At 37.6% G+C, this 18,815-nt stretch overlaps 1 protein-coding gene across 1 annotated transcript in view; it reads right to left on the bottom strand.

Annotated features, from left to right (window-relative positions):
* Positions 1 to 18,815, bottom strand: part of Zir (dedicator of cytokinesis) — an 869,757-nt gene that overhangs the window by 432,861 nt on the left and 418,081 nt on the right. The window contains 1 exon segment of the mRNA XM_090382918.1: positions 1,014 to 1,195. Within this exon segment, the coding sequence (XP_090239044.1) occupies positions 1,014 to 1,195 (182 nt within the window).

Here is an 18,815-nt window from a genome sequence, read left to right as displayed (position 1 = left end):
CCTTATTTTTATAATCAGGCTCCATTATTTTCCATGGAACAGAAGTTAAGCTAAAAGGTCTGTAATTACTCATGACATCTTTTGATGCCTCTTTGCAAATTGGTGATATATTTGCCATATCCAGTTCATAGGGACCTCCCTTGAATCCAAAGATGCTCACATAAAATGGTTTGCTTATGTCCTTAAATGACTCCTTAAATGTAATTGGATTGATTCCATCGACCCCCAAAGTGCCACATTTATGTTAAGCATCCACAATTTTTCTTCCACTTTCCTCTCAGTTATTACAAAATCATTTTCAGCCCTGTTAGATTTTGTTGAAGTTCTGGCATTTCCCTTTATAAAGAACTTCTTGTGCATGAATTAAGGTACAAAATAGCTATTCAATCTGTCAGCTGGATCCACAAAAAATAGGAGAAGAAATATAAAATATTGTAAAAAATTATTATATTAGTCCTATGGACCAGGACATTTGTATTTGATCAGCATGTTGTCAACCCCCCGAATAAACCCAGCTATCTCTTTAAATTTCACCAGAGTGCCAGCCTCCAACCACTATTTGAGTTTTTGGGACAGACATTTGGTAAAATTTAAGGGATAGCTGTATTGACATCTTCTGGCAGTGGGAAAAGCCCCATATTAGGAATATAGGTTGTATGGTTTTCTTGCGGTCTGTGTTTTTTTTTTTTTTTTTTTTTTGTTGATTCAACAACCAAAAAATGTCTCTGTGCATTTTTTTGGACTTTATTATTATTAATAGTAAAAAAACATAAAATTGCCAACAATTCATAATGCATATTGTAAATTCAAAGCTTCATTCCATGATTCAATTAGATCAATTTTTTGATGGTATTCATAAAAAATAGTGATATCATTAATTTTAATGAATATGACCAGTTTAAATTACACATAACATATGGCAAGATGGCCATTTTCTTATATTTAAAAATAAAACAAGTACTTTTAAAATTACTTCTCAAATTGGAAGAATATCACATTTACAAAATTTTTACCTTTGTTTTCGGTATTCCAATCATAAAGCTGAGGAAGTGAATCGATCACAATTCCAATTAAAGGTAAATAAAGGTTAGCTACTCTAGCTTTATATTCTGGGTCAGTATAACGAGGATCCCAGTCATGACAAGTCAACAAATTTCTCACAGTATTGACAGCTTTTGCATGCACAGTAGGATTGCTAAAATATTTAAAAAAGAAACAAAATTTTTATAAATTTCAGTATTTTTTCCGGAATGAGATGTGTTATGGTAACACAAATTCAATTAGACTTGTATTAACCTATTATAAATCATGTATCTGTCAATTCACCCCTCACCACAATCTTTTTTTAATCTCCTTTTGCTTTTCTAAAGGTAGTGCAAAGAATAATTTTTGTACACAGCTGTATATAAATGCAAACAAAACTTTGCACAAAGGGTGCCCCTCATTACAGGAATCCCTAGTCGATCATAAAGGAATACATTCCTGAAAAGTACTGCATGTGATAAAATCATGGTCAGCAAGACTAAGATCCTATAGAAAACAGAGGGCTGGGTGTAAATACAATAATGATAGCAATAATATATATGGAAAAACAAATATCAAATTTCATTTTACATCTATACAACATAAATGAAATGTTTGTAATAAAAGGAAAAATAAGAGTTAACTGTATAATATAACATACAGTAATATTCAAAGCACTATGAAAAAAAAGTCATATATATATATATCTTTTCAAAAAAAGATATATTTGAATAAAGTAATTATTTTAGTCTCATTTTTGTAAATTCCCTTAATTTAAAAATGGATAATACATTATATTGAATGCAACTCTGTTTTGTGTTCTATATTTAATTGGTGTTTTTCTCATTTTTTTTGCAATGGGATCCAGCCATGATAAATTACATTTTCCACTGAAGTGCACTGCAAAGAAAATTAATTGGTTGCCTTCTTATATATCATACTGACGAGTATGTCACAGCAAAGGTAGAACATAAACAATCTCCTCCATCTGTCTTCTGAACTTGCTAGGTAGCATTTACTAAGATGCAGCAGCACAGTTGGTCCAGTCCCCAAGGCTGGGAAGGGGGGGCAGTACAGTGCAATTCCTGTTCATCCAGGACTCCTGTGGCTTTGTTTCATGACCTCTAAAAATATATGAACCAGTGTACCCAGGCTATCGAAATCCAGCATCACCCACTAGTCCCTGGCAGGTAACATGTGGTTACAATTATCATCCTCTCATACTGGGTGGAAAAGGCCTGAGATTGAATCCCATCAAGGACATGAGGAATTTTTATGGGCTTTTCTACAAGTAGCAAAGTTACTCGCCTTAGAGGAGGAATTTTAACTTTCCAGATATTGATTGGAACTTGTGGGTTGGTCACTCACACACCAGCAAGATTTACTGGATGTCTGTTTTCTACAGAAAGGATGTTAGAGAGGCAACAGGAGGAAGCAATACACTTGATCTGATTATTAGCAGTGATTTAGAATCTGCAGTTAAAAGACCCCCGGGTGGCAGTGATCACAGTGTACTGATGTGGAAATTACTTTACTTAAAAACATAACTGATGTCAAATGTAAAGGAAAGGCTTTTGCTTCTGTAAGGATGACTACAGTGTGCCAATTTGTGATGTTACCAACAGCAAATTCTAAATTGGAAGCATGCAGGGAAATAATTGTAGAAGCTACTAGGCTTTTTATACCAACTAGGAAATTCTGTTCCAGGCTTTGATCTAAATGGATGTCAGATGAAAAAAAAAAACAAGAGGAAAAAAAAATGCATGAGATGCATATAAATTATCACAAGTGGTAGATAGAAACTAGTTTGAAATCAACTTACAAAGGTTGTTAAGCAAACTAAGTTAGATTAAGAAAAGTCTCTGGCAAATAATACCAAGAAAAGCAGCAAGAACTTCTTTACTGATATTAACAGTAGAATGAAGGGGATAAACTGCAATGGTCAACTTGATGTCAATGGTTAAACTGATGATGATCCTGATCAGGTTACTGACAAACTGAACATGATGAACTAAATATCTGATGAATTTCTGGTAGTAGTAGCAAGTTATGTGCCATTATTGTGAATTGTATAATGAAAGATTTGAAAGAAAGAAGAACTTGAACCTAAGTGGCTTTTTTTTTCTTTTCTTTTTTTTTTGGAGGGGTTTCTCAAAAGAAGCTGAAGTTGTTTTTCAAGAAACCCCTAGAATTAAAAATTCTGGAACTTAATTAAAAATGAGACATTTGATTAACGAGCATTCCATTTCACAAATTTTTCTATTTCTTTCTAAACGCTTTTCTTTTCTTCCATTAAGAACTCAACCGTGAGCTTATCAATGCTTGGGTATGCCCATATATCCATGATCTCTTCTGGGATGTTCTTTTTGGGGTTATCAGTCCACACATTTCTTAAGTAATAAGTAACACTAGGTGTTACTTATTACTTAAGGTGTTACTTATTATCGGTGTCCTACCACCAATAACCTATAGTTTGTCATTTGGGACAGTGCTGCATGCTCAGGTCACTCACTACTAATAAGTAAAATCTCTGGGCTGAGATAAGGTAATACCCAATACACCACATTACTTACCCTTGCACACACTCCTATAAGCACATGTGATTACTGGAATGAAGGGCATTCCATCTACAGTTTTGGCATCCATATCCAGTTTTGATTTAATTTTTTATATTTTTGGAAAGATGCACAAAGGAAAACTTGTGACTACTCTGGGCTATTTAACTCTTGAAACATAGGAGCATTATTGCACATGATGACTGGATAGTGGACAATGCCAAGATTAGCTTTCACAGTCATAATCTGCAACTGGTTAACATTTTAAACTTATGCATATCCATCCACATTTAATCAGAGCCATCAAAGCATAATTTATTTAGATATAGTATTTCATATAGTATTTCATAATTCTATAGGAAAGAATATAAAAGAGACTCTTCTTATGATTTTGCTATTTTTCGATTACTGAAATAGCTCCTCAGAATATTGAATTCTGAAAAGAACTGGTTGTCCTCACTCTCTCTCTAACCCTTTGTGAGGGAGTTTCCGGAGAGGGAGTTTCTGGAATGCATCATTAGGATGCATCTGGAGTGGGTTTTTTCCGAGGAATTTGTAAGTTTGCAAAAATTTATAAAACTATAAAATTACAAAATTATAAATCTTATAAAATGTTATTAGGGGAGATTCCCAGGATTCAGTAATGGTCCATTGTTTTTTTCAATATTAATCAATGATACTGATGAAGACATATCAGGCTTAATGTCTAAATTTGCAGATGATACAAAGATTGGCAGGGTGGTTAACGACAGCCATCAGGGTGATCTACTGTAACAAGATCTGGGAAAATTAGGTCAATGGGCTGAGAAATGGCAGTTGAAGTTTAATACTAACAAATGGAAGGTGCTGCACATGGGTAGCTGTAAACTCAGAGTAAATTATCAATTGTGCAGTACTACACTCAGGGTAGTGAAGAATGACAAAGACCTGGGGGTAATTGTGCAGTCAGATATGAAATTCTCTGAGCAGTGCAACCATGTGGCCAGGACAGCTCATGGGGTTTTGTCATCAATATTAGCAGGGATAAAAAGATGATTATCACTTTGCATAAGGCCATGGTTAGGATGCATCTTGAATACTGTATACAGGACTGCAGGCCTCACTTTAGGAAGGATGTAGATCTGCTGGAATGGTGTAGAGAACGGCAACCAGATTGGTGAAGGGAACAAAAGGTGTTCTTACCTAGAAAAGCTTCAGTTCTGCAAACTGCAGCATCTCAAGAACAGGCAGCTGCAGGGAGATCTGACAGGGAGAGATGTTTAAAGTCTTGAAGGGAAGTAAGCTGAATTTTAATGGCATTCTTCCATTTGCTGAGAAAACACAACATGAGAAGGGATGGTTGCAGGATAGATATGTGGAAGTTCACCTTCACCAGCAGGGAGTTGACTGAATAAATTGAAGTGAGAATTAGACAAATTCTGGGAGGATACAGATGGGTGGACTTTTTTTTTCTTTTTTCGGCTGATGCTATATAAGCGTGATTTCTTGCATCATTTGCCATTACTATTGCTAACAAATTCTTGAACAGTCCCTGAAACAACAGATCTGCATATATACAGATTTAGTTTGTTGATAATAAATCGAAACAACTTTTAAACTATACACATTCACAAACCTTTGAGCTTAAACATAAAAAAAAAAAAAATATATATATACAGGGTGTTTCGAGAATGATGGTCAATAATAATTCAATAAGGTGAAATTTACAAACTAAAACAAGCAAAAAAGTCGCAGTGAACATCAGGCCACAAATGAACCTTTTTCACGATTAATGTGCATTTTCTGTTAAGATCCGCAACTGATTTGGGAGCACTAGTTTAGCAAAAGGCTGTGAATCCTTTGCTAAGGGTGGTTTTATTAAACATAAGATATACATTTTTAATTTTTGGTTTCAATACCACAGGATTTTACAGACGTTACACGTTACAAAAGGTGTTCAAAATGCTGTCCTTGCATTCGTACGCAGCTTTGTAGTTTTCTGTACATTGAGTTGTGAATCACCTCAGGCATTTCTGATTTGCTGTAAGGCTCCTTCAACCCAACTCTGCAATTGCTCAACTGTGTTAATGTCAGAAGTGTACAGCAAGCTTTTTACATGACCCCCAGATACAAAAATCAATAGGATTTAAGTATGGTGATCTGGGAGGCCACATTACAGATCCGCCTCTACCTATTCGCCATTGACAATACCTTCTAGATACATACCGAGTCACAACTCGAGCAAAATGTGCCAGTGCACCATCATGCATAAACCATATGTTCTGGCGTTGCTGAAGTGAAACATTATCACCATCGAGGTTTGGAAGAACATTCTGCAGGAACTGAAGGTACAGCTCTCCTCTTTGGCAGAAAGTGTAGACCAATTAGATGGTCTCCTAGTAGTCCCGCCCAAACATTCAACGAGAAACGTTGCTGATGTCATGACTCGTTAACTGCATTAGGATTTTCGTCGGACCAAAGTGACAGTAAATAAAATTAAAAATACCATCACGAGTAAAACCAGATTCGTCAGTGAACAAAATGTTGTTTAAAAATTGGGGGTTCGGGACACACTGTTGTTGCATCCACTGGCAGAAGTTCACTCTGGGAGGGTGGTCTGTATTGCTGAGATCTTGTACATGCTGGATATGGTAGAGGTACAGTAATTGGTGATGTAAAATTAGCCACACACTACTATAACTCAGTATACGCTCTTGCAGAGCAACCCTCCTTGTCGAAATTCCTGAATTTTGTACTAGTCTTTCTAACACCCTTTCCTCAACATCATGTGTTATGCTTCTGGGGCTACCTGCTCATATTCCATGTGCGAAGCACCCATGTTCTCTAAGACATTGATGTACCCTGATGAATGTTCACCTGTTGGGCTGCCTCCAGCAGGGAAAAGCTTCTTGGTACAAATGCGCAGCCTCGAGTGCACTGCCGTTGGCTTTACCATACATGAAGTGCATGTCCGCATACTCTTCGCTGCTGTAACCTCCATGCTGACTATCCTTTGACAAGTATTAGTAAGCCGGCTACATCTTAGAGCATTGAGAGAGGGGAAATGAAGAAAATGAGCATAACCTAACCTAAACAAACAAGTCAGTGATGGATTCCAACTAGAAATGTGCAATATCTCGAAAACGATTCACTTAAGGATACTAGGCTTTTTTTGCATATTAGTTTGTACAGGTCACTTTTAAATTATTGACCATCACTTTGAAATATTCTATATATACACTGATGAGCCAAAACATTATGACCACCTACCTAATATGATGTTGGTTCTCCATGTGCAGCCAAAACAGCTTGTACCCGGTGAGGCATGGATGCTACAAGATTTCTAAATGTGTCTTGTGGCTTCTGGTACCAGCACATAACCAGCAGATCCTTTAACTCCTGTAAGGTCGTGGTTGAGATACAACAGTTCGGAGTTGCTGTTCCAACACAAACCACAGATGCTCAATGGGACTGATGTCTGGGGAATTTGGAGGACAGGGCAATATCTGGAAGATTTCCTCATGTTCCGCAAACCAGTCTCGAACAATCCGCGTGGTGTGGCATGGCACATTATCCTGCTAAAAGATGGCACCGCCAGAAGGTAAGATCGTTGCCATGAAAGTGTGTACCTTGTCAGCAACAATGTTTAATTAGGCGATAGGTGTCAGAGTGCCCGGCAGATAGATGACTGGACCCAGTGTATACCAGCAGAACATCGCCCAAAGCATGACACTACTGCCACCAGCTTGTTTTCATCCCACAGTGAATCCAGGTGTCATCACTTTCCCAGGTAAATGACGCATACGTACCCAGCCATCCACATGGTGCAACAGAAAACGTGATTTATCGGATCAGACGACCTTCTTCCAATCACTGAAGGTCCAGTTTTAATGCTCGCTTGCCCACTGTAGCCATTGTCGCCAGTGAACCATGGTTAGCATGGGCACTCGGAGCAGCGTGGGGCTGTGCAGCCCCATTTTCAGCAGGGTTCAATGTACTGTGTGTTGTGACATATTACGCCCTTCACCAGCATTCCAATTACCAGCAAGTAATTGGAATGCATTGCCAAGTACCATCCGGAAGAGCCTTTGCTCACCTTGGGCATCGATGAGCCGTGGTTGTCCAACACTTCGCCGGCGGACTGTGGGTTTTCCCTCCTCGGACAATTTCTGTAGGTACTAACCATGGATGACCGTGAGCACCCCACCAGCCATGTCATTTCGGATATGCGATGATCCAGTCGACTGGCCATTACTATTTGGCCTTTGCCAAACTTGCTTAAGTCCGCTGCCTTTCCCACCTGAAGAACAAGAGTAACACTGATTAATGAAGCCCAGTATCGGGTGTTTTTTACACTGTGTCGCAACCTGTGCATATGCCGTAATTCACCCACAGTTGCTTCGATTTGAATAACGAATCTCTGGTCATAAAGTTTTGGCTCATCGGTGTATATATACAGCCAGGCCTCGCATAACGCGAGTTCGATTAACTTTTTTTTTTTTTTTTTTTTTTTATGAAACCCCAAACACGAGAGGTATTAGAACCTATAGCACTTGGTACCATGCTTTGGTTTGAGGTTGAGAAGACGAAAGAAGATATTTGTTGACATTAGACTTGAACTTCTGTAGACTGTAATTTTCAGGAAATATGTATGAAGGAAGGTTGTTCCAGAAAACAGCAGTTGAATGAATAAATGAGGAAGATGAAAAGTTGGTTCTGTGAGTTTGAAGTTGGACAGTAAATAGATGTTGGCTGGTGGCGGCATATGTTCAGACTGTTCTGAAAGAGAGAGAGAGCGGGAATAATAGAAGCTAATTCAGAAGAACAGTGCCCATGGAAGTATCTGTAGAAAAGGTATGCAGCATAAACAGTACGTCTATGAGACAGCGAGTGGAGAGACTCTTAGAGATGAATCATTAATTAACCTAATTGCCCACTTCTGAACAGAATCAAGAAGCCTGAGAGACGTTTTGGGGGCACCACCCCAGATGTGGGAACAATATTCCATGGTTCACGAATTTGCGATTTGTAAAGAGTGAACAGCTGTTTGGAAGAAAAGTAACACTGAGAGAGAGAAAGAGAAAACCAAGTTTTTTAGATGCAGAGGCAGCAAGATTTGTAATGTGCTTGTGCCAAGAGAGATTAGAAGTCAGGGTAATCCACAAAAGAGATATATCAACTTGCCTAGAAATCGGAGTGTCACTAAAGATAAGCATAGGAGCAGAAGAATCCTTTTTGCGAGATATAACACAAGATTGAGTTTTAGAAGGGTTGAAATCAACTAAGTTGTCTTTGCCCCTCTGGAGAATTACCTGGAGATCGGCGTTTAAGGAATTGGTAGCAGATATTAGAGAAGTTGAAGCTGATTGAGCAGGACAAGGTTTCTCAAAATGGAAAGTGGAATGCAATGTGCTATCATCAGCAAAACTATGAATAGGATTTCCAGTCAATGGAAGAAGATCATTAATATAAAAGAGGAAAAGAGTGGAGGAAAGAACTGAACTTTGGGAGACACCAGCATTAGTGGAGAAGTTAGAAGACAGAGAGCCATCTACCATCACCCTCAGTGACCTATCAGAGAGAAAACAGGATAACCAATTACAAAAAACAGTTGGCAAACCATAAGATGGAAGCACGTTTAGAAGACCTTTATGCCAAACATGATCGAAAGCCTTTGAGATGTCAACAGCAACGGCTTGTGTTTCACCGCACTTTTCCATTGAAGATGTAAATAAAGGATGAGATTTTAAAGTGGAGTGTGGAATAAAGGATTTCAATCCTACAAGAATAATTTCACTGACACTATCTGAGCAAACGTTGACATCAGAAGTTTTGAAACAGTAATCCAACCAAAGAAAAGAAGAAAAGAAATCTTGCAGATCATCCCATTCTGCATTCTTGTAATGCCAAACTACATGAGGTTTGGAATAGCCATTAGATAAATGCCCCATTGGAGAAGAGACAATCACCAAGTCGTGATCTGATGTGCCTAAAGGACCACTCACTTCGGCCGTGTACTTAGAAGGGGTCGTTTGTGAGAAAAAGATCAAGCGTTCTGGCTGTATGGTTAGGATTGTCCAGTATTCTTGTAGGTAAATGAACAATCTGTGCAAGGTCATCAGTAATTGCAAAAGCCTTAGCATCTTGACCAGCTGTGTCGGTGTGACTAGAAAAGGGAAGCCAGCTGGAGTTGTGAACATTAAAATCACCAAGGAAAATTACCTCACTGTTAGGAAAGTTGGACTGGAGAAAGTCAAGTTGCAAAGAGAGGAAGTCAAAGAGCTCCAAGTGATTAGTGAAGTTGGGAGAATGGTAGAGACAACAGATGAATTTGACACAATGAGGTAGAGAGATTCCAAATTACCAAGTCTCTGACAGGGAATATCGGAAAGGACACATGAACAGGTACCACCTTTGAGGCGAAAGGAATCATACAGCGAATAATTTGGGCAACTGAAGTGAGTAGTAGACGAATCAACCGATAACTGAGATTCTGTGAGAAAAAGTACATGGGGTTTGGCAGACTGCAAGTGGAAATGAACATCATTGAGATTAGAAGTGAGACCACGTATATTTGTGAAATGAACTAGGAAGTGTTTGGGAGGTTTAGATCTTTTGCAGATAAGCTTACTCTATTAGTTTGACAATTCATGATGTGTTCAATAACAAGAAAAAGGGGGGGGCATGCTGTGTGAAGTAATGAAATTTTTGGATATGGCACACACATGATAAGAATATACCCAGATTCTTGATATAGCGTGGCCTCGACAATGTCCCCCGCATTCACACTACTCGGACTGCCTCCAATCACTATCTGGCAGAGTAGAGGTAGCAAGATCATACACTAGCTGATCGGGAAGCCTCCTAAAGAGTTACCAATAGGTTCGGTCCGGTGTACTAATTAGCGGCCGGCCTGCAAACACCATTTTAGATCCAATCTTCCTTACATTCCGTACCCTCGAAATGTAAGGAAGATTGGATCTCGCCTTGATGTTCATCATAACCTCAAAATTCATCAGTCATACTGCATGATGGAAGACATGGGGATGCATTGACTGGAACTTAGCTCTGGAGACTAAACATGGGTTCCACCACTTCAAGCCTCCAATAAGAAAGGTGGTGGTATTGCACCAGTTGATGAGAATCATCTACCATCTATTACTGTGGTAACACACAGGGGGAGCATCCCTTCATGTGGTGTGGGCATCACATCTCGACCCTTTCTTATGTTGGTTCACACCTGGGTGGTCATCCACGGTGCTTGTGCATGGAGGATTACTAACAGTCCCACCATCGTGAAGGTGCAAGCAGAGGATTTGGCTGTTAGAGAATGTCCGGACTCCGCCGAAATTGGGTCCACTTTACTTGAATATTACCCGAATATTAGTTCCATCAACGTTTTAGACTCCTAGGTAGCAAGTTACCGCTATTTGAAAAAATTATACCACTTTTCACTTTACACGATGCAAATTTCCAGTTAATGAGATTTTTTTTTTATGTGATAGTTGAAAAAGATTTGAATCATGCGTTAAGCTTACCGTGCATCGGATGGGCAATAAACAAATATTTGCCTACTGCTCGTCTCAGTGTGTTCCATCAACCATCGGAAGAAGATGTGTTACTTGTTTCTCTCCCATTAATAAAGTCAATGCAGATTTGCATTTAAAAATTTTAATTTTTAAATGAGCCAGATGAAAATGTTACCGCAAAGGAGATAATGCTAAAATTATATGAAATCTTTTGTAATGCAGAGAACCTCAAACAAAAGGTTTAAGGTCAAACAAAGGGTTTGACGTTCTTTGTGATATTTATTTCGCCAGGGTACAGAGAAGATTGTTGTTGGTTATCGGAAATTGATTGATGAAAACGGAATGTCAACACTGTTCAAACGATTCTGTTCAATTAAGTCCGTAACAAATTGTTTCTTCATTGTGTATTTTATGTGAGACGTTCCCCAACTTTCTCGGTTCACGGCGCCCTTAGTGTGTTTCGGTAATTTTTTCAAGGTGCACCTAGACCAAAAGAAATACCTAAAAGTTCCATTTATTAAGTAGTTAGGTCCAAACAACTTAATAAGAAATGTTGAAACTGTTAACTACCTCGACCTAGTAGTTCATGCAGTGTCCAACAGATGTCGAGTATCGTTGTGTTTCCCCCGAAAATTTAAAATCTTCCACGGCGCACAGCTGGGGAACCGCTGTTTTATGCAATAAACATTGAATATAATTATTTCCATGTTCTTTTCCATGGGATAAGGTTAAAAAGTTATTCAAAAAGTATTTTTAAAATTCTTTATGGACATTCCCGAAGGTCAAGGACCAATTATAATTTTTTCTATTGATTATTATATTCGATTAACGTGTTTCCATTTTGTGCGATGCGCTTGTGGGACGAATTAATTGAGGTCAGCCTGTATATATATATATACATGTTTGTGAATGGATTAAAGTGCTCTCTCTCCTAACATGCCATCAACAATATCCATAAAATCTATGAATATGCCTCATTTTCTGTATTTTTGTATCCTTTCCTTTGCGAAACCCCACACTCTCTCTGTCAACAGGGCCTACTCCATATATCTCTTATCCAAGCTCCTTATGAACATTCTCTTGAAGATCTTGAATAAAGTGGGTAAATAGGCCTATATGGATTTGAATCATCCACCTGTTTATTAGGACAATCCACCTGTTAAGGATAATTTTAACCTAGGCTACCAACAAATGTCAGGGAAGAAACATAATGTAGTGTTATACAATGTATTATACAATTAGAAAACAGGCCTTGTGTGCCGAGTTGCATTATATCATCAAAGTTTCTTGCAAAGACCGACTAACTGGTTAAAATAAATTTAATAAAATAAAAATGATATATACATAAGATGAAACAGAAATAAAATAAGATAAAAGAGTTAAAATATATATAATAAAAGTGTTAAAATACATAGATAGTAGCTTTCAAAGCAAAGTGCCTCTTCATCAGCTGAAACGTGAATGGTGTACTTCAGTATATATATTGTTGGTTACAATAGCACAAGTCAGCTGGGCATGATCATATATCATGAGTCTGGTGTCGGTAAAGCCGAATTAGGTAAATGCGATGATCACCAACGCTCATCGCACAGCAATACAGTACATTCTATAACAGGGTGTAAGTGTACTCCCCTCATCCGATTCATAGTACTATTATTGGTGGCTATGTGTAGTGCTTCAAGCCACGAGCTGGCGGTAATCATGTGAATAGCCGAAGATTTCAATATCCCGTTGAGGATCAAAATTGTGCTGCTCAACCCAATAATGTTCGGCGACTGTGGAGCATTCAAAATTAGCGGTTTGCAGAGCCACCTCGTTATTTGTTTGTTATTTGGTTTTAGGAGCATTAGCAACTAAGGCCAAATTGCTCTGGGATATGTTGTGGTCATTCCCTGACCTTTCCGCATCCTCCGTATTTGGTGGTGATGGGCTCGAACCCCGGTCTAATCAAGAAGCGTGTGCTACGCACTGTTGCTCCTTCCCACCTGGCTACGGAGGCGCCTGCAGAGCCACCTAATGCTCAGAAATGTGATCTTTCAATCTTCTACCAGACTCACCTACATAACACCCCCTACAATCCGGACACGTGATACGGTATACGGAACCACTCTGTAGGAAAGGAGGAACAGGTGTTTTCATCTTAGAAATAATAGATTGTAATTTCCTCCCCAGAAGTTGCACACATCGTATATGATGGAGACACAAAATCCTAACAAGACATTTCAATATGACCGAATAATAGGGGATGCAGGCGGTAGAGATAAATTGACTGATGTATCATCTTAATGTTTCATTGTATAATACATCATCTGATGAATTATACAACGTTAATTTAAGTTATTAGGGTTCATTTCTGAATGTTCAAGTAAATCCCTAACGGGGACACTGCCTGCCTTAGATATCCACTTGGTAACAGCTTATCCAGTTGAAATTCTGATCACATGTTAATTTAATATGATAAACATTATATCTATGAACTTTAGTTTTAGACAATGTTTCAGCATTTTTATTTATCACTTAAAATATCCTGAGCTATCCATAGCATCAAACGGTATTGGTGGATACAGGTCTTTTCATAGTATACAAGATGTGACCTAATTTCATTTTATCACTAATAAATTTTATATGTTATCACACACGTCTTTATTATTCCATTGGGTCCTAACTCTGCAAAGAATAACCCCCCCCCCACAAAAAAAACCCAATACTTCCCATTTCACCTGTCAATCCCCCTCTAACAGTTTATCTATTTCTTCCTTGAACTGACCGAGATTAACCACCTCTACAACACCAGATGGGAGCTTGTTTAAACAATCAACTATTCTCTGCTGAAAGCAAATTTCCATACATCTGACCTGCAACCATCCTCCTTATGCGTGCAGTCTGAGCAAGAGGAAGGTTCCTTCAGAACTGAGCTTACCCAATCCATTTAAGGTCTTAAACACCTACATCAGATTTACTTGCAGATGTCTTATCTCCAGATGCTTTATTTTGCAAAACTGATGCCTTTTCTGGCAACAGCACCCTTTTGCTCCCCTCACCAATCTTGTTGCTCTTCTCTGCACTTATTTGTTCCAACAGATCAACATCCTTCCTAAAATTAAGCTCCCAGATCTGTGTGCAGTATTCAAGATGTGGCCTAAAATGAAATAATCACCTTCCTAACTCTGCTGGCAAAATTCCTGCGTATCATTGACAAAACCCTATGAGCTGTCCTGGAAGCCTGTCAGCACTGGCCTAAAAGTCCTGTGAAGATGAACTTGTTGAATTTGTTCGCAGCATTGAGAGTTCAACATCAAAGTACACGTTAGCTACCTTTGTTGATTTCGAGGGCACTTTTGACTCTCTATGGTGGCAGAGTGCTCTCGATCAGCTGGATGCACTCAGCAACTATACCACCTGTTCACAAGCTATTTCAGTAATCGTCATATTTTAGTGAAATCTAAATTTCAGGAGGTGCCTAGAGAAGTTTCACGAGGGTGTCCCCAGGGGAATACGGCGTTATAGGATTGGATTTCCTGTTGTTTCAGTAGTACTAAAATCATTACTTATGCTGGTGATCTTACTATCTTAATTCATGGATCATCCAGATCTGCTATCGAAAGTAATGCCAATGATGTTTTACAAAATTTATTTCAATGGACAATGGATAATAAATTGACAATAAGTTAATCTAAGACTAAAATGATGACCTTTGGATCACATTTAAATCCCCAACTACCCCCTTCAGTGAAGATTAATAATAACAGGAAAGTTGGCTACTATGTAACTATGTAACGTAGAATGTTATTATGTATGTTAAGAGCTTGTCGTATTATTTCAACTTCTGCACTACAGGTTCTTGCAGGTGTATTGTCATTAGACCTTCATGTAGCTTACAAAGGTCTTTGTTATAGGTTAAAAAACCAACTATCAACTGAATTTATGGGTTTGGTTCTGAATATTCATTCAGATGTTAAGCAAGAACTTAATCGTTTGTGGAATGAAATGATAAATCTGTGGCAGACCCGCTAGGATAAGTCATCTGTCAGATCTGTTACTAGGACTTTTTTCCCTGAGGTGACCTTTTGTGTAGAGCAGAAACCTGTTTGGTTCTCTTTAGACATATATACATCCCCTCTTCTTAACGAAAAACTGTCGTTTTGATCTTTCTAGGATGGAGGTTTGTCAATGCGGGGAAAATGAAAATTGGAGCCACATTTTAATCGATTGTCCACTATATAATGATTTTAGAGATTTTCTTCATTCATCAGTTTCTACACATGAAACTTTGTTGGTGAGATACAAGAATTGTTATGTTGCTCTTCAGCAGTTTGCATCTAATGTTTTCACAAGAAGAACAATTAGTTATACGGCTACGAATAATTCTACTCCTTTGGCTGGTGGAGCAACTTAATAGGGAGCAACATTCCCTAGCTGGATGTTGTGCACATTGCGTATTAGAGGCCAGTAGATGTCTTAGGATGCCATTTATATTAATGTTTTGACTTTGAACTTGAACTGCATACATTTGGATTGACTTTTATCTGGCATGTGATAGAGAACATTGTACTTTACGAGCTCAGGATACGTATATGGAGCAGTATAACTTATGGCATCTGTTTATTTGTCCAAAGCCTGGTTTGATGATAAGGTATTGTCTACCATGAAGGATGGTAACTGTTATAGGAGCTACGCATACGAAGTACAGGCAGTTCTCGCTTTACAAGTTCCTGGGTTTACGAGTTTTTTCCCCCCCAAGTATCAAGTATCCACAAAATCGAAAATATGAACATTAATTGCAAAAAATGAATGTTAAACATTCATAAATACTGCATTCCAAACCATGTGGATAGCTATACAATACAGTGTACCCTATTTGCAATATTAATCAGTTCCAGAGACACCATCGGATTGTTAAAATATCATAATGTGAACCCAATAACACATTGCCTTTTGGTAATTCGCTTCAAGATCTCGGAAGTTGAAATTTTCACTGTATAACTAAGCTATTTATCTCTCTAAAATGTCATTTTTAAGGTCACGAGCGTCAGTGACCTTAAGGCCATATAAAGGTCGTGAGTGTAGTTTGTAAATTGTATTAGTTACCAATTTAAATCATTAAAATGCAATAAACTTTCATCATTATCATATGGTCCATTATAAGAATCAATTTTAAACGCCTTTGTGATATTTTTCTAATTCACATTTCTGGAGGTCACGAACATAAAACAATAAAAACAATTTGCACTTTCCGGTTTATTGGGCTTTTCTGTTACTGCAAGCAATTAAAAATGGGTAGTAAACTCGATGTTATTGCATTTCCCAAAATACTGATAGCTGGAATTGTGTGGTTTTTTATGTTATTATGGTGAAATGTATTGCCCCTTTACTGAAATGTTCATTTGTATAAAAAACATAAATAAATTTTCAGAATCTTTTCTTCATTCCTTTTTTTTTTTAAGATTCATAAACTTGTTACTCCGCGCAAATCGTTTTAGTTGCAATTTGTGCGTTCCGTTAAAAAATGCTTATGCATGCAATCATGAAATTTATAATTAAAAGCAAAGATTATCTTTAAACAAACACCTCTTGAAACATTTCTAAAGAAGATGACTCCTTGTGCAACCAAGTGCCAAGCCAATAATGAGTGATCAACGAGTGTGCATTTAGTCGATGATGATGAAGAATAAACATTCTTTAACATTTGTAAGTCGTAAATAATTTCTCTATTATTATAATTTGCTTGATTTTACAGGCTACATTTTCATTTCTTTGGATAAATCAATCATTGTTTAAACAAACTAATTAGCTAACTAATTTCATTGTTGAGAACATATCCCCTATTTTTAACCTTATGTCTAGGGGAAATAAATTCACGCTTTAGGAGTTTTCACTTTACAAGTGCGAGCTAGGAATGAATTAACTTGTAAAGTCGAGAACTACTTGTATAATGTTTTATTTATTATCATTTATTAATTTATGTTATTATTATTTTTATTTATTATTATTATTATTATTTTAAAAAATATATATTTATTTTATTATTGTTATTATATATATATATATATATATATATATATATGTATGATTTTTTTAAACATTTATTTATTATTTTTTTTAACACCACAGGAAATCCTTTTTTATTTTTCCCCCCCCTCTGGAGTGGGTCCCCAGAGGAATCTGGCTCATCTTTTGCCAACATCAGGTGGGTCAGAGTTTCGAATTGAGACAGTGCGAGCTCCATTGGGACTGGCCCACCTTCCAGAGGTGTGGACGAGTACCCAGAATCATCTCTCCAGTGACTGATGCTTCTGGGTAGCCAAGCAGCCAGACACAACAACAGAACACATACGTAATACGCGCAAACATACACTACTCCTTTCTGGCCCTTCTACAGTGGTACTGTTCTTCACAGAGATACAAGGTGGAGATGAACTGACGTTCCAGGTGCAGCCCATTACAAAAACACGTCCACATGTCTGCACTGCGCAATTACCTCCAAGTCTTTATCATTCTCCACTGCCCTGAGTGTGATACGAGGGATGTTCAATAAATTATCTACCTACCTATGAAGGAAATGAGATAAATGCAAAAATCTGTTTTTATTTTTCAATGTAACTCTCCTGAATTTCAATACTCTTTTTCCATTTTATTGGCAATGAAGGAATACACAAATAAAATTTGTCCTGTCCATCAAAAAATGCAGAAACAGCAGACTCCAGTTCCTTATCATAAGCAAAGTGACGTCCATGTACATTTTTCTTCAGGTGTTGAAACAGAAAATAGTCACTGGGGGCCAGATCCTGACTGTAAGGTGGATGGGTAAGTTCTGTAACGTCACAGTCTCTCAAAGAAGCAGCAACAGCATGTGACCTGTGCACTGATGTGTTGTCGTGAAGAAGCAGCACACCTCTGAAAAGTTTTCCACAGCGGTTTTCCTTTATGACATCCCTTAGGTTGTACAATTGGGATGCATATGACTCCCCAGTGACTGGCTGCTTGTGTTCCAAGTAATGAATGAACAAAAATTCCCTCAGGGATGCTAGCCATTAAATGTGGTTAGTGGCCAGCCCAGTAACTTTTGGCTTGCACCTTATAAGTATACCAATAATGTAGTGACTTATTCTTTTTTCTGAGAACAGAGCGCAAAACTAAGTACAGCCACAACAAGAGAGTTGCAGGTTGGTGACTCCTTATTCATATCAATTATAAATTGAGAATACCGAGAATAAACAGAAAACTAAAATAAATCTGCAAAAAATGATAATAAATAGATAATATAAGATTTTAAAAAATTACCCATTTCTGACATGACATGATTACCATATAATTATGATCTAACCTTACTTACAATTCCACTTTCTTTCATAGTGATCTCTCCACTTGATAACCCTCCCATATTCAGTAACTAATCCTAATATGGAAAATATGTTTATTGGCTGTATGAAACATGTATCCATAGGCTGATTTGCTTGTTGTGTGGATAGGAAAAAATCCTGCTCCCTCCACCTAAGATCAGCTAATTTCAGCAACAATTGAAGATCCAAAACAATTCTCCCAGTTCAGATGGGAATCGAATCCCAACCTCTTCAAACGAATGGCAAGTTGTGATGTATCTTGTTGATTTAAATTTCCAGGGATATTATGATATATTTTTTCATGTCTTTAAATATAGTGTCATTTATAAAACTGGTAAAAATAAAGAACAATATTTTCATTTATTAATTCAAATGTTGTGCAATGGTAC

Source organism: Mastigoproctus giganteus, chromosome 10 (genome assembly GCF_048544385.1).
Source record: "Mastigoproctus giganteus isolate SK-2022 chromosome 10, ASM4854438v1, whole genome shotgun sequence".
Classification (NCBI taxonomy): domain Eukaryota; kingdom Metazoa; phylum Arthropoda; class Arachnida; order Uropygi; family Thelyphonidae; genus Mastigoproctus; species Mastigoproctus giganteus.
Note: the sequence above shows the minus strand (reverse complement) of the source record. Positions and strands in the feature narration are given on the sequence as shown.